Raw genomic sequence first — 15,677 nt, forward strand, 5'->3', positions numbered from 1 at the left:
GAACATTGCAAATGCGAATAGGCACCTGAGGATGTACTCTAGTATACACACGTACACCAGAGCAATACATCGTATATGCAACACGAACACCACACTAATTACAACAGCAATGTCTATGCAAAAGGACTTAAAGAAATGCTGCAAGGCCCTGTCAGTTAAAATGGCTGCCAACAGTAATGCCAAGGAGGTGATGCAGGAAAACGTGACTGTGTTTCCATCAACAAAAGGGTGCAATGCAAATGATGGTGCAGAAGTGATTACAGCATCAAAAACTGAAACGGTGGTTGGCCGACGTAGTGCCAGACATGTGACACTGCAGGGCCACACATCTACATCTACATCTGTCAAGAGTAGTAAATGCAAGGCTTTAGGTGTGAGAGGACGAAAATGAATGTGATAAATGATGAATGCATCACAACTTGGCAATAGTGGGTTTAAGCAGCTGAAAATTGAAAGCTAGATGTTCTTTAATTCACAACTTCTTTTGCGTTCATGTTACATTGGTTTGACATTATTGCTAATTTCTTCTACAATTAAAATCATTCTGAACACATGACATTATCTGGTTTCTTACCTTTTTTTAAAAATAATGCTCTGTGATTTCTGCTCGTCTTCGCCTTCCTTCTGCAGCATCAGGTCCACGCATTCTTGCATGAGGTTGTTGAGGCTGGTTGTCATTATTTTGTAGAATGTCTTCTGCATCCAGTTCCAAGCCTCTCCGTGTGGCAATGTTGTGGAGGATGGCACATGTCGCTACAATTTTGCAGCATACATCTGGGCGATATTGCAATGCTCCCCCAGTTTTGTGAAGTATCCTGAACCTAGACTTCATGACCCCAAAGGTCCGCTCCACAACATTTCTAGTTGAAATATGGGCATGGTTGTAGTTCTGCTGCTTCTGGGTTGATGGATTCAGGTATGGTGTTAGTATATATGTTCTCACACCATATGCACTGTCTCCTATGAGAGTTGCAAATATTGGAATAACAGTTAAGTCTTCATGTAACAGTAAGAGCAATGTAATTTGAGTAGTAATGCATGACTTACCTAGCAAATATCCATCTCCGAATTCACCAGACAACAGTCGCCCATGGATTGCACTATGTTTGAATATATATGAGTCATGGGCACTCCCAGGAAAACTTGCAACTAGGTCAGTGATTATTGTTTTGGAATTGCAAGTTACTTGGATGTTTAAAGAGTGGTAGTTTTTTCTGTTCCGAAAAATGTACTCATTGGTAGATGGAGGACATATGGGAATATGGGTTCCATCTATGCAACCAATGACATGTGGGAAATTGGCCATGTTGTAGAAGTCCAACTTGGTTTCCAACAACTCTTGTTGATTTCTAGGCAAATAGATGTGATGCTGTATCCTTGTCAGCATTGCATTTAGGAATTCTTTGAAAAATCTAGAAAGTGCACTCTGTGAAACCCCCCCAGCAATTGCTATTACTCCCTGGAAGGAACCTGAGGCTAACAGGTGTAGACAACATAAGACCTGCACATGGGTAGGTATGGCTTGGGTCCTACGTGTTTGTCTGCGTAATATTGGGTCTAATTCCGCAATGAGATCTATTATGGAGTCACCATTCAACCTATACTTGTCATAGATTTCGGCCTGTGTCTGTCCAAACAAAGTGATGCGCAATCTAAATATCCTTACACTGAGCATCCTCCTTCTCCTTCCTGCTGCTCTCAACCTCCAGCGACGGGCAAGAAAAATGACTGCTGCCATCCTCAAAGAGGTGTGCTGCTCATTGACAACCCCTTAAGTACCCAAATAATTGCTTTCACATGTTTCCTCAAAAAAAAAAAATTTTACCGACTGCTCCCAGTACTTCTAATTTTAGAGATTCCTAAATGCGAATCCTTTGTAAAAACGCAATGTGCGAATTTTGATGCATACACATTTTTGAGTTTTTTTTGCGATTCCTTAAAATTGCGAGAATATAAGGAATCGCAAACGCATTTGCGAATTCGCAGATTGAGAAAAATACCATTTTGAATGATGCATCTCAAAAACAGGATTTGCATTCGCAAACGTCCGAATTCTGCGATTCGCACCGTTTGCGAATGCAATTCTGTTTGATGCATGTGGGCATAGGTTTCCTTCAGCATCTGGCGCCACCTAGTGGTGTAGCCCAGTTAGTTGCGTCTTTGTAAATTATCCATCCCTTAGTGACAGGAGTGCAGCATTTGTAACGATAAAACAATGATGACTGTATGTTAATGTGTTGTATGAAATGTCGTTTGGAAAAAAGAAAATACAAAATGTGTTGAAATTAAAAAAGGATGGCTCAAGGCAGAGAAAACCTCTGCATTTTCCTTGTAAGGGCCAAGCAGAAGATGCCATTTGTTTTCTGACATTTTACCCCAAATAAAGGCACAGTTAAAGCTTTAGTGAGTATGCACATTGTCAAAGAGTGACTGTCATATGGGGCCAAAGGACTGTACAAGAGGTGTGTGCACTTTGTACAGCGGTCTGGCTGGCATCTCTGTAAATACATATTTTCTGCTCTACAGGACAGTATGGCTGCCGCCTGCCACATTTAGCCAATCCTGTGATTTTTAGCCAACAAGCTCTGTTAGCCAAGACCTGTAAATACCTTCCATGAACATCTATTCACCTTGCCAACATTTGCAGGAATTCACACAGCCCCTCTGATGATCACACCTCACTCCCATTAATGGAATATCCCACAAAGTGCGTGGAGTAAATGTATGTGAGGATTTCCTTTAGAGTGAAGAATAATGCCAAATAACCAACATTAACCAATAATCACTATAACAACCACTAACCTTGGGTTCTCGAGTACCAAGCTACATAGGATTTTACTACAGCCATTGGGCAAAATAAATCTATTTGTGTCTGCACTGTGAAAAAAATGTAAAAAAATTGTACTCCTTCTGGATGTACTTTAACAAATGAAGAAAATGACTCTCCTTCTGGACGTATTGCAATAACACACTGAATAACATGGCTTCAGCCAATGCACATAAGGACTTGTGTGTGTCTGAATCGCAACTAATGCTCAAAAGAGCACTACTTATGGAATACTGCAACCCATACACAATTGTGATTTTTGTGCCTGTGTTGCAAACAAATGCAGGGAATTACACTGTGAACTGCAGCCAATGCACCAAACAGTATTCCTTGCATCTATAATGAAAGCAATGAACACAATGTGACTACATATGTTTGTACTGCAACTAATGCATCAACAAGACATAGGGCATATTTACGAGAGCCTTGCATTACGTAAGCCACTAAGTCAGATTTTTGAAGCCACGTTGCGTGGCTTTAAATGGTTTAAAAAATATGGAGTAAGGCAACGCAGCGCAAATCACAATGTTGCCTTACTATGCACAAGGGAGGCCTTCCATGGACGTTGCAGTGGGTGTTCCCGCACAGCTCCTATGGGTTTTGATGCATTCCCAGATTTACAAGGACTTGTAAACCTGGAAAAAGTACCAAAATCTCACGCCTCCCTAGGTGAGGCGTAAAGATGAGAAATAGCTTTATTGCTCTTCATTTTGACCTCTTTCTATTTGTGCTGTATTCTGCATACATAGACATAGAAAGAGGGAAATGGTTCTCAGAACTATTTTTGTGCCTGAAGGTGCCTCTTGCTGCACACAAACAATCCTGCATGCAACCGAGGCATCCTTGCACCGTGCAAGGGAGCCTGTGTTATTGCCAGGCTGCCAAAAGGGCTCCAGCACAAGGGGAAAGGACAGGAATGCCTCGCATTGGATCAATACGGCGCGTTGCTGACATTTCCCAGTGACGCAGGGCACGGTGACTCGCTGCGCTGCCGTGCACCACTAATCTCATAAATATGCCCCATAGTGCGGGTCTATGGTGCATCTAATGCATTGCATCACTCTTTGTGCGGATTTACTGCAATTAATGCACAATTGGACAATACTTAGGCCTCTACCTTTATTAATGCACAAAATGTACACTACTTCATACTCTACTGCAACTAATTCACAAAAGGATTCTAATTATGTACGTACTGCAAATAAGGGCAGGGCGATAAAAGAAACTGAAGCGAATGCACAGTATGACATGAGTTGTTTTGGTCATGCAGGTAGTGCAGAAAAGGACACTACTTTTAGAAATACTGCCGCCAATACACAAAAGGACCCTACTCGTGCCTACACAGCAACTAATCCACACAATAATCTTGTAACCCATTGCACTAAATGCACAAAAAAACACAAATGTACATAAGGGCCCTTTTTATGAAAGCACCACAGGCAACTGATGCACAAAATGGTACTGCTTGTGTTTCTGCTGCAACAAGTGTTCAGAATGACACTACACGTGGAACTATAGTTTTTTCCAAAGTATGAGGGCAACAATATAATGTTTTTCTTTTCAGCTGGCCAATTGATTTAGTAGCTATAATCACTCTTGTTCCTCATATATCAAGCCTGTTAATACATCATCAGGCGTCATATCTTATCTTAAGATCTTTTAATCGATCCAAAACATCCCTTTACTTTGGCAGACCAAGCCAACACGTTTCATTCCTTAAAGGGACTTCATCAGGGCAAATGTCTGAGGTTTCTTTCCCCCTTGGCCAATGTTTAAATTCTGATAGCTTGAATTCATTGATACCACGTCTTACTTGACATGCCGCGGGTTCCCGGATTGAGGATTGAGTTCTGGGAGCAGTGGGACCTTTAGGAGTTGGCACACACTCTGAAATAGAGTGGGACGTGGGCCTGTGCACGCCAACGACCTTTACTACTGCATTTGTTAAAACCTACTTGCGGAACTACTGCAAAGAATGCACTAAACGTAAACGATTCGCTGTGTAGCTAGTGCACGAAATGACATGTCTAAACTGCAGCTAATGCACGAAACAGCATTCGGTGTGTGTACTTCAACAAACGCACAAAAGAGCTCTTCTTCTGGCTGTACTGCAACTAATGCAACATATGACACAATCTGTTCTGTACTGCTGTTTGTGCACACAAAGAAACATCTTGTGGATGTCCTGTCCAGCGACAAATACCCAAAGCAGCAATGCGTGTGTCTGAGCGGCCAGCAGTGCACTCTGAATTGGCTGGTGCAGGGATATTGCTGCTCCAGCAACTCTAAGTGTCAACCCACAAAAATATTATTCTCACGCCTTCTAATCATCCTCGGAGCGCCCTTCCAGACAGCATCATATCGTGTCCATAGAAACCAGGTGATGTTGTGATCTGTAGCCGTTTGGCGTTGGGGATGAAGCCGTGTGTAAGGCCTGATTAATGTTTACTCGGGCTAATGGAAAGACACTTGCCAAGTTTGCCAAGTTTGCTCACTTCCGGGCGAACACCCCACTCTGCACGTGCGTACAAACTATGTCACGAGCGCAGCCCCTTCTCAATCTCCCGCTCCCCAGAGCACTTAGGAACTGATGTGGAAGTTTTGTGCAATCAGACCATTGTCCTAGACAATTGCTCCTTTGATAGCGCGGCCCCCCAAGGACTGGGTAAATGTTTAGCTCGACTGTGAAAGCCCAGCAGACTTCCCAGGGAGGTGCCGGGCCCTCCAGCTGGCTCAAACCAACCGAGGGGGAGTCTCACGCACATCTCGCCGTGAGAAGATACCTCATCTGTTCAAACGTCACAGCCTGGTCAACCAAGCAGAAGGGGGAGGCCCTGCGGTGTTTGTTCGTGGGTGGGATGACCTGGAGGCACTGGTCTCCGCTCCACTTGGGGTGCTGGTGGCAGTGGGAAACAATCTCTCCTTCAAGATGGACGCCAATCCTGGAGTCGCGCTAGCCTTCCTCTACAAGAGTGACCCCTTCTACACCCTCTGCATGTCGGATCTGATGACCGCATCCCAGTCGGTCACTAACCAATTTCTGAAAGAGCAAAGGCATTTAACAGCGGTGAGCCCTTTAATTCCTCGTCGTATATGAATGTATGGACTATTTATTGTCCCCACGTGAGCGCTTCAAAAACAATAGATTTCCAGTTCTGAAATAATGAAGTTAAAAAATATAATAATTGTAAACGATATTTATATAACGCCACCTACCCCTGTCAAGGCATTACAGCGCTTTGCTGCGAGTATCACTCTACCCCAGAACCCTTGATAAGAAGTTAATTGTTAATAGATTAGTAATACTTTTTTTTTCTTTTTTCTGCATTGATTGTGTTAAGTTTGAGCTCTTGATTTCCTGTGTCTTTAATAGAGTTTAGACTAATATATACATTTTGTCCGAGGAACCTCATTTTTAAAATATTGATGACGTTAAAAACAAACAATTGTTACACACAATAACGTGGAATGCCATCATAGCAATTTTGGATTTTAGCAGGCTGAAAAGCTGGGCACTGGGGAACCCTCATGACCTTGTACTGGAGTCATGCTTGCCATCGTCAAATGTGTATTAACATAAAATGCGTAAAATTGTCTTCATCTTTTTGTATTCCCCAAGGCTGTCTTGTATTTTGATTGTAATTTGAAGGAGAATTTTAAAAATACGGACTATCCTTTCCCAAAACGACGTTAAATTGGAAAAAAGACACATTCACATTGATTTCGACTCAGAGCAAGTGCTGATCCTGCATTCTTTAGGCCCAGATCAGGTACCTGTACGCACTACATGCACACATAGTCCATAAGCCTTAGAACAGGCACGGTGCCCATAATGCTCGTTACAGATCAGGCACAGTGCCTGTAATCATTTGCTCTAGGTACTATGACTGTGGCCACTACAGGCAGAGTGGGTTGTGGACCTGTTGCTATTACACCAAAGTCAGGCATTCATCAACCCCAGAACAAGTAAGTCGCCCATGAACAGGCACTGTGTGTAGTCAGTAATCCTAGAGCAGGCATTGGGTGCCTAGTCAGAAAACCTAGAGTAGGTACTGTGTGTGTAGTCAGTAATCCTAGAGCAGGTGCTGTGTGTGTAGTCAGTAATCCTAAAGCAGGTACTGTGTATGTAGTCAGTAATCCTAGAGCAGGCTCCATGTGTGTAGTCAGTAATCCTAGAGCAGGCACTGTGTGTGTAGTCAGTAATCCTAGAGCAGGCATTGGGTGCCTAGTCAGAAAACCTAGAGTAGGTACTGTGTGTGTAGTCAGTAATCCTAGAGCAGGTGCTGTGTGTGTAGTCAGTAATCCTAGAGAAGGCACTGTGTGCACAGTCAGTAATCCCAGATCAGGCACTGTGTGTGTGTGTAGTCAGTAATCCCAGAGCAGGCACTGTGTGTGTAGTCAGTCATCCTAGAGCAGTCACTGTGTGCCTAATCAGTAATCATAGAGCAGGCACTGTGTGTGTGGTCAGCAATCCACCTAGAGAAGGCACTGTGTGCCTCAACAGTAATCCTAGAGCAGGCACTGTGTGCCTAATCAGTAATCCTAGAGCAGGCACTGTGTGTGTAGTCAGCAATCCCAGAGCAGGCACTGTGTGTGTGGCCAGCGATCCTAGAGGTGGCACTGTGTGCCTAAACAGTAATCCTAGAGCAGGTACTATGTGTGTAATCAGTAATCATAGAGCAGGCACTGAGCATAGTCAGTAATATTAGAGCAGGCACTGTGTGTGTAGTCAGCAATCCTAGAGAGGGCACTGTGTGCCTAATCAGTCATCCTAGAGCAGGTACTGTGTGTGTAGACAGCAACCCTAGAGCAGGCACTGTGTGTATAGACAGCAACCCTAGAGCAGGGCAACCCTAGAGCAGGCACTGTGTGTGTAGTCAGCAATCCTAAAGCAGGACGTGTGTGTAGTCAGTACTCCATGAGCAGGCTCCATGTGTGTAGTCAGTGATCCTAGAACAGGCACTATGTGTGTGGTCAGCAATCCTAGAGGTGGCACTGTGTGCCTAAACAGTAATCCTAGAGCAGGTACTATGTATGTAATCAGTAATCCTAGAGCAGGCACTGAGCATAGTCAGTAATATTAGAGCAGGCACTGTGTGTGTAGTCAGCAATCATAGAGCAGGTACTGTGTGTGTAGACAGCAACCCTAGAGCAGGCACTTTGTGTGTAGACAGCAACCCTAGAGCAGGGCAACCCTAGAGCAGGCACTGTGTGTGTAGTCAGCAATCCTAGAGAGGGTACTGTGTGCCTAATCAGTAATCTTAGAGCAGGTACTGTATGTGTAGTCAGTAATCCTAGAGCAGACATTGTGTGAGTAGTCAGTAATCCTAGAGCAGGCACTGTGTGTGTAGTTAGCAATCCTAGAGGAGGCACTGTGTGGCTAATCAGTAATCATAGAGCAGGCACTGTGTGTGTAGTTAGCAATCCTAGAGGAGGCACTGTGTGGCTAATCAGTAATCCTAGAGCAGGTACTATGTGTGTAGACAGAAACACTAGAGCAGGGCAACCCTAGAGCAGGCACGGTATGTGTAGTCAGCAATCCTAAAGCAGGACATGTGTGTGTAGTCAGTACCCCACGAGCAGGCTCCATGTGAGTAGTCAGTAATCCTAGAGCAGGCACTGTGTGTGTAGTCAGTAATCCTAGAGCAGACATTGTGTGAGTAGTCAGTAATCCTAGAGCAGGGACTGTGTGTGTAGTTAGCAATCCTAGAGGAGGCACTGTGTGGTTAATCAGTAATCCTAGAGCAGGCACTGTGTGTGTAGTTAGCAATCCTAGAAGAGGCACTGTGTGGCTAATCAGTAATCCTAGAGCAGGTACTGTGTGTGTAGACAGCAACAAAAGAGCAGGGCAACCCTAGAGCAGGCACGGTATGTGTAGTCAGCAATCCTAAAGCAGGACATGTGTGTGTAGTCAGTACTCCACGAGCAGGCTCCATGTGTGTAGTCAGTAATCCTAGAGCAGGCACTGTGTGTGTAGTCAGTAATCCTAGAGCAGACATTGTGTGAGTAGTCAGTAATCCTAGAGCAGGCACTGTGTGTGTGGTCAGCAATCCACCTAGAGGAGGCACTGTGTGCCTCAACAGTAATCCTAGAGCAGGCACTGTGTGCCTAATCAGTAATCCTAGAGCAGGCACTGTGTGTGTAGTCAGCAATCCCAGAGCAGGCACTGTGTGTGTAGTCAGCAACCCTAGAGCAGGCACTGTGTGTGTAGACAGCAACCCTAGAGCAGGGCAACCCTAGAGCAGGCACTGTGTGTGTAGTCAGCAATCCTAGAGAGGGTACTGTGTGCCTAATCAGTAATCTTAGAGCAGGTACTGTATGTGTAGTCAGTAATCCTAGAGCAGACATTGTGTGAGTAGTCAGTAATCCTAGAGCAGGCACTGTGTGTGTAGTTAGCAATCCTAGAGGAGGCACTGTGTGGCTAATCAGTAATCCTAGAGCAGGTACTATGTGTGTAGACAGCAACACTAGAGCAGGGCAACCCTAGAGCAGGCACGGTATGTGTAGTCAGCAATCCTAAAGCAGGACATGTGTGTGTAGTCAGTACTCCACGAGCAGGCTCCATGTGTGTAGTCAGTAATTCTAGAGCAGGCACTGTGTGTGTAGTCAGTAATCCTAGAGCAGACATTGTGTGAGTAGTCAGTAATCCTAGAGCAGGCACTGTGTGTGTGGTCAGCAATCCACCTAGAGGAGGCACTGTGTGCCTCAACAGTAATCCTAGAGCAGGCACTGTGTGCCTAATCAGTAATCCTAGAGCAGGCACTGTGTGTGTAGTTAGCAATCCTAGAGGAGGCACTGTGTGGCTAATCAGTAATCCTAGAGCAGGCACTGTGTGTGTAGTTAGCAATCCTAGAGGAGGCACTGTGTGGCTAATCAGTAATCCTAGAGCAGGTACTATGTGTGTAGACAGCAACACTAGAGCAGGGCAACCCTAGAGCAGACACGGCGTGTGTAGTCAGCAATCCTAAAGCAGGACATGTGTGTGTAGTCAGTACTCCACGATCAGGCTCCATGTGAGTAGTCAGTAATCCTAGAGCAGGCACTGTGTGTGTAGTTAGCAATCCTAGAGGGGTCACTGTGTGCCTAATCAGTAATCCTAGAGCAGGCACTGTGTGTGTAGTTAGCAATCCTAGAGGGGTCACTGTGTGCCTAATCAGTAATCCTAGAGCAGGCACTGTGTGTGTAGACAGCAACCCTAGAGCAGGACGTGTGCCTAGTCAGTACTCCATGAGCAGACTCCATGTGTGTAGTCAGTAATCCAAAAGCAGGAACTGTGTGTGTAGTCAGTAATCCTAGAGCAGACATTGTGTGAGTAGTCAGTAATCCTAGAGCAGGCACTGTGTGTGTAGTTAGCAATCCTAGAGGAGGCACTGTGTGGCTAATCAGTAATCCTAGAGCAGGTACTGTGTGTGTAGTCAGCAACACTAGAGCAGGGCAACCCTAGAGCAGGCACAGTATGTGTAGTCAGCAATCCTAAAGCAGGACATGTGTGTGTAGTCAGTACTCCACGAGCAGGCTCCATGTGTGTAGTCAGTAATCCTAGAGCAGGCACTGTGTGTGTAGTCAGTAATCCTAGAGCAGACATTGTGTGAGTAGTCAGTAATCCTAGAGCAGGCACTGTGTGTGTAGTTAGCAATCCTAGAGGAGGCACTGTGTGGCTAATCAGTAATCCTAGAGCAGGCACTGTGTGTGTAGTTAGCAATCCTAGAGGAGGCACTGTGTGGCTAATCAGTAATCCTAGAGCAGGTACTGTGTGTGTAGACAGCAACACTAGAGCAGGGCAACCCTAGAGCAGGCACGGTATGTGTAGTCAGCAATCCTAAAGCAGGACATGTGTGTGTGTGTAGTCAGTACTCCACGAGCAGGCTCCATGTGAGTAGTCAGTAATCCTAGAGCAGGCACTGTGTGTGTAGTTAGCAATCCTAGAGGGGTCACTGTGTGCCTAATCAGTAATCCTAGAGCAGGCACTGTGTGTGTAGACAGCAACCCTAGAGCGGGACGTGTGCCTAGTCAGTACTCCATGAGCAGACTCCATGTGTGTAGTCAGTAATCCAAAAGCAGGAACTGTGTGTGTAGTCAGAAATGCTAGAGCAGGCACTGTGTGCCTAATCAGTAATCCTAGAGCAGGTACTGTGTGTGTAGTCAGTAATCCTAGAGCAGGCATTGTTTGTGTAGTCAGTAATTCTAGAGCAGGCATTATGTGTGTAGTCAGTAATACTAGAACAGGTTCTGTGCGTGTAGTTAGTACTCCAAGAGCACACTCGATGTGTGTAGTCATTAGCCACAGACTAGTCAGTATGTATGTCTGCGGTCATTAGCCACAAAGCAGTTACTTTGTCTACAGAGACTGGACCCATATGAGGCACTGTGCCTGTTGTTATTCGATTTCCACAGGTTTTGTGCCTGTCATAATTGACCTTGGACCGTGTGCAGTACCTTGGGTCGTTACGTCATAACAAGTAGCACATCTGTAGCCATTAACTGCAAAGTAGGCATTTTTCTGTAGTCATTGAGCCGAGAGCAACTGCTGTGCCTGCAGCCTCTAACCAAAGAGCTGACACAATGCCTGCAGCCGGTAATCCCAGCGCAGGTCTGGTGTCTGCGGTCGTATGTCTCAGAGCTGCCCTACCGCCGCCGGCCATTACTTTAATATATGAGATACAGTGTCTTTGGTGGTTAGCTCCAGAGCAGGCATCATGCTTAGAGTTAGTCTGAGAGCAGGTACTGGGTCGACATTCAGCCCACCAGTAGGCTGTGCCAGTGCCGGATAGGCATTGTATGCCACTGGGCATTTCACCGGTGGCCTTGGGCTCTTTTTGCCGTCCCTGGTGCCTCAGCCGTTTCCCCCAGCTCACCAATGGTGGGCTGAATATGGGGGGAAAGAGGGTACATAGAAGGTGAGGGGGCACAATAAACTGCTACAGACGACAAGAGGTAAGAGAAAGGGCGAGGGGTACAAGAAACTGCCTCAGATGGAGGGCAATAGGGAACAGCGTGTTCCCAAGTTGGGGAACCAAAAGCAACCCTGATAAAAAATACTTCAACCAGATCCAACCCTTCAGACATCCATCCATTCTCACTCTCGTCTGTTGCACACTAATGTCGTGGTTGGAGCATAATTGGGTTATGAATTGTATGTGCGGCGAGACCAATGAAGCTTCTATGTACATGTATATCCCAGCAGGTGTCATAGCTCAGTGTTCCCTATCTGCCCCCCACAAAAGAACTGACCCACCAATCTCAGCTCATCCCCCCCTCCCATACCAACCTCTAATTAGGTTGTGTACTGGAAACTCGCAATCATAACAAACCCCAAAAATAGAAGGAGTGGAATGGGAGCTCTCCCAGGGGGCTTGAGCGCGCCAGCGAACTTCCCAGCCTAGTGGCGGTGTGGCCGAGATGTCAGAGATATCAAAGGAGTAAAGGCTACCATCAGGGCCGGCCTTAGGCATGTGCGAGCTGTGCACCTGCACAGGGCCACCCAACCACAGGGGCCTCCACACCAATATATATCCTTAATATAGTAATCCTCTCAGGATGGATACATATTTGCGTGGCGGCCCCTGGCAGGGATTTGGCCACCTCTGTTCCACTTCAAACACCCTGACACCCTCCAACCCCCCCTCTTCACTGGCCTCCGCGCTCTGCCCAACCTCCTCTTCCGGGGCCCCCCGACCTACGCTCTATGCCCAGGGCCACCATGAGCCTAGAGCCGCCCCTGCTACCATCAGTCAAACAATGTAACCAGAAGGAGGCAGCCTGATGTTCATATACAGAGTCCGTTCTCGGCTGTGCAGTTGCGGATCCATCCCCGCATCAGGTGTTCAATCTCTCACAGATCCTAGTTCCGTGGATTGTTCATATTGAAAAGTCAGTCCTTGTCACTGAGTCCAGCTCCTGCAGGGCCAGGCTTAGAGGATTCAGGAACATGTTTCTTACTGCCGATGTGCTTGGCTAACTTTAGAGCCAATTTGACATCAGTGAAGAAGTGCGTGTGGCCGTTGTATGTAACTTTTAGCTTAGCTGGGTACAGAAGGGTGTATGGTGCTCCAGATTGTTGTACGATACGCTTGACAGGGGTGAAGTTGCATCGGGTTGCCTGCTCCGAGGGTGTGAAATCCGTGTAAAATTACATTGGTGGTTTATGGTGCCCCTCTCCGAGGCGGGGCGTAGGATCATGTTGTGGTCGCGATAATTAAGCTAGTTTTGACTTCTAGTTGTATGGTGTGGAGGGCATCATTGTGATTGATAGGTCATTCTCTGGGCCCAGATTCAGTGCCAGATTCAGCCCTAGACTCTATTAGCCATGTCAGCCTTTTATTCTCATAGGTAAGTTTTGTCTGTTTCGCATAGTTTTTTCCCCATGTTGCCGTGCAGCATTTAGTTGATTACCTATGGATTGATCATTGGCTTGGGAAATATCAATTCGATCTTCAGAGTAAGTTAGCCAGCGAGACCTTATGCATGATGCTTCCTCATCTTCATCAATGATAATTTGCACTCTGAAAATCGGCGCCACGCGCGCACCACCCCTCATGGGTCTCCTCTGCTGTTACATTTACTGTACCAACTGACCTCAATCAATCGATGAGGCTGCGCTTCAATTGAATTGTATTGTAAAATGACACTGGAAACTCTATCTCACTGCAACTAGCCATAATGTAGGATGCATACTGTAACTATGCCTTGTTCCTATTTAGTTTCAGACTGCTCACTATATGTCCTGAAGATGATTTTAAATCCCTAAAAGATCGAAACGCCGTCGACCCTTACAACAGGAACTCCTTTCACTATAAATACTCATGTGGAGTTCCAATTGTGTTGTCAACATGATGTTATGTTTTTAGTTCACTATCACTTTGTCACATCACGCACCTTTCACTTTATGTGAGCACCTGACTATTATCCTAAGTACAAAAAATCAAACGTGTGTGTAAAATAAAGTTTATTTTACACTACATTTGCTTCCCTACTTCTGTGTTCCCACTATGATTAATTGTCTAGCCTAAATCAAGCACCATTGTCCCCATAGGGGCTCTCTACTTTCAGTACTGGACCCTTGAGGCCAACCCTGAACCACTGTCCTCTTAAAACATATGCTAACCCCAGGTTCACGTATTGGGGTACACTTGTTTTTCTATACTAATGTCCTATTCACAACACAGCGGTAACATGCGATAGTCTCATGATAACGTGCCAAATGACTGCGTGAAAACCAACGTGTGCCCGAAAAAATGTGAAACACTAACGCGAATGCGATGCCCCAAATCTCAATACAAAAATTAGCAATAACCAGTGACAGGCCTGCAATTTCCATGCGTCATGTGGGAAAAATGCACTATAAACGCAACAAAAAACACACCCAAACCAAAAGAAACTGCGTAGCACCATGGATGCACCCGGACCGAGTGCAGAGGACAACTCGAACCCCACAAGCCCCACGGAGGACCAGCCAGGAACCCCATGGCCATGGAAGGGCGAAGAGGAAGATGGGGTTCAGTCCACAGGAAAACCAGATCATCGTCATGAAGGTAATAGAACACTACCAACAACTGTTCGTCACCTCCACTGTTTCATTGGCAACCCAAACGGAAATATGGCAGTCCATTGTGACCAACGTGAATGCAGTCGGAGTGTCGAGGAGGTCAGAGGAGGAGGTCAAGAGGCGCTGGCATGAAGTGAATAGCCAAACAAAGCAGAAACTCGCCGCCAACCGGAAGGCAGCAACTGCGACTGGAGGTGGGAGTCCTGCGCCACAGGAGGGGCTGGATGAGCTGAAGGAAATGGTGGCTACAGTCATCAGTGTGGAGACGGTGGCAGGAGTTGGGGGTCTGGACACAGCTCGATATGACCTGACCCAACAGGGTGAGTAACGACCAGGAACTGGGGGGACGGGGGGGATGGGCACAATGGCATACATGCACAATTATGTGTAGCAGACTGCACACCCATAATGATTGTGGAAAATGGCCCTGATACCCTTGGCACACTGCAGCACACATAGTATGCCCCCGTCCACTATGTGCACAAAGGGCCCGACTCCCTACCACCTATTTCATAACCTACCCATACACATGTGCTGAATCTAGCAAAGCAGGGGCTCTGTGAGCCACACTGACAATGCAAGTGACACTGCAGGACCAATAGCAAGGTTGAGGTCAAAATACATGACATGGTGCACAACACAACACCTAGGTGGCCCAGTGTGGATCACATCCTCAAAGAAGCAGGTCACACATGGACACGTCCACGTGCACATACAACCACTGACGTCAACAACACATCTGCAGACAAACAATGCAAAAGGTACAAAAAACATCAAAGAGCATCTCAGCACCGTAAAAGCACACAGGTCAAAGGCACACCGCCTCAAAGGGATAAGGGGCCGCTAAATCAGAGCTGCAGGGGCGACTCTCCCACAATGCAGCACACACACATAGCAATCACAGCACATCAACATTGACAACGATGTGGTACAAAGTCCAACACTTTCACTACAGAACAGAGGGCACAACTGGTGCCGCTTGTGCATAGAAACTGGCCAATCACATCTGGCGTAGCAGGAATATGTGAGATGATAATGTACAACCTCACGTCTGTCATGTATTTATTTTATTTTATTTTATTTATACAGTTTTTTTATAGCGCAAACAAGATCCCGAGGGATAACAGAGCGCTTTACAATATGATGGGAGGAAGGACAAAAGAAATATCTATAACACTATCATAAGAGTAAGGGAGAGAAATACAATACAGTGCAAAATACAACTAGGATGGTAATACAATAAAACAAGTGTAGGCGGGTAGCAAGGGTAAATCACAGTGTATAAGGGGGAGCCAGCTCTTCTAA

The 15,677-nt window shown here is 46.0% G+C and overlaps 1 protein-coding gene across 1 annotated transcript in view; it reads left to right on the forward strand.

Annotated features, from left to right (window-relative positions):
- Positions 1-5,597: 5,597 nt before the first annotated feature.
- Positions 5,598-15,677, forward strand: part of LOC147679378 (uncharacterized) — a 48,383-nt gene continuing 38,303 nt past the window's right edge. Inside the window, exon 1 of the mRNA XM_086944716.1 lies at positions 5,598-5,894. Within this exon, the coding sequence (XP_086800842.1) occupies positions 5,757-5,894 (138 nt within the window). The 5' untranslated portion in view covers positions 5,598-5,756. The remainder of the gene's footprint in view (positions 5,895-15,677) is intronic.

This window comes from Lissotriton vulgaris, chromosome 11 (assembly GCF_964263255.1).
Source record: "Lissotriton vulgaris chromosome 11, aLisVul1.2, whole genome shotgun sequence".
Classification (NCBI taxonomy): domain Eukaryota; kingdom Metazoa; phylum Chordata; class Amphibia; order Caudata; family Salamandridae; genus Lissotriton; species Lissotriton vulgaris.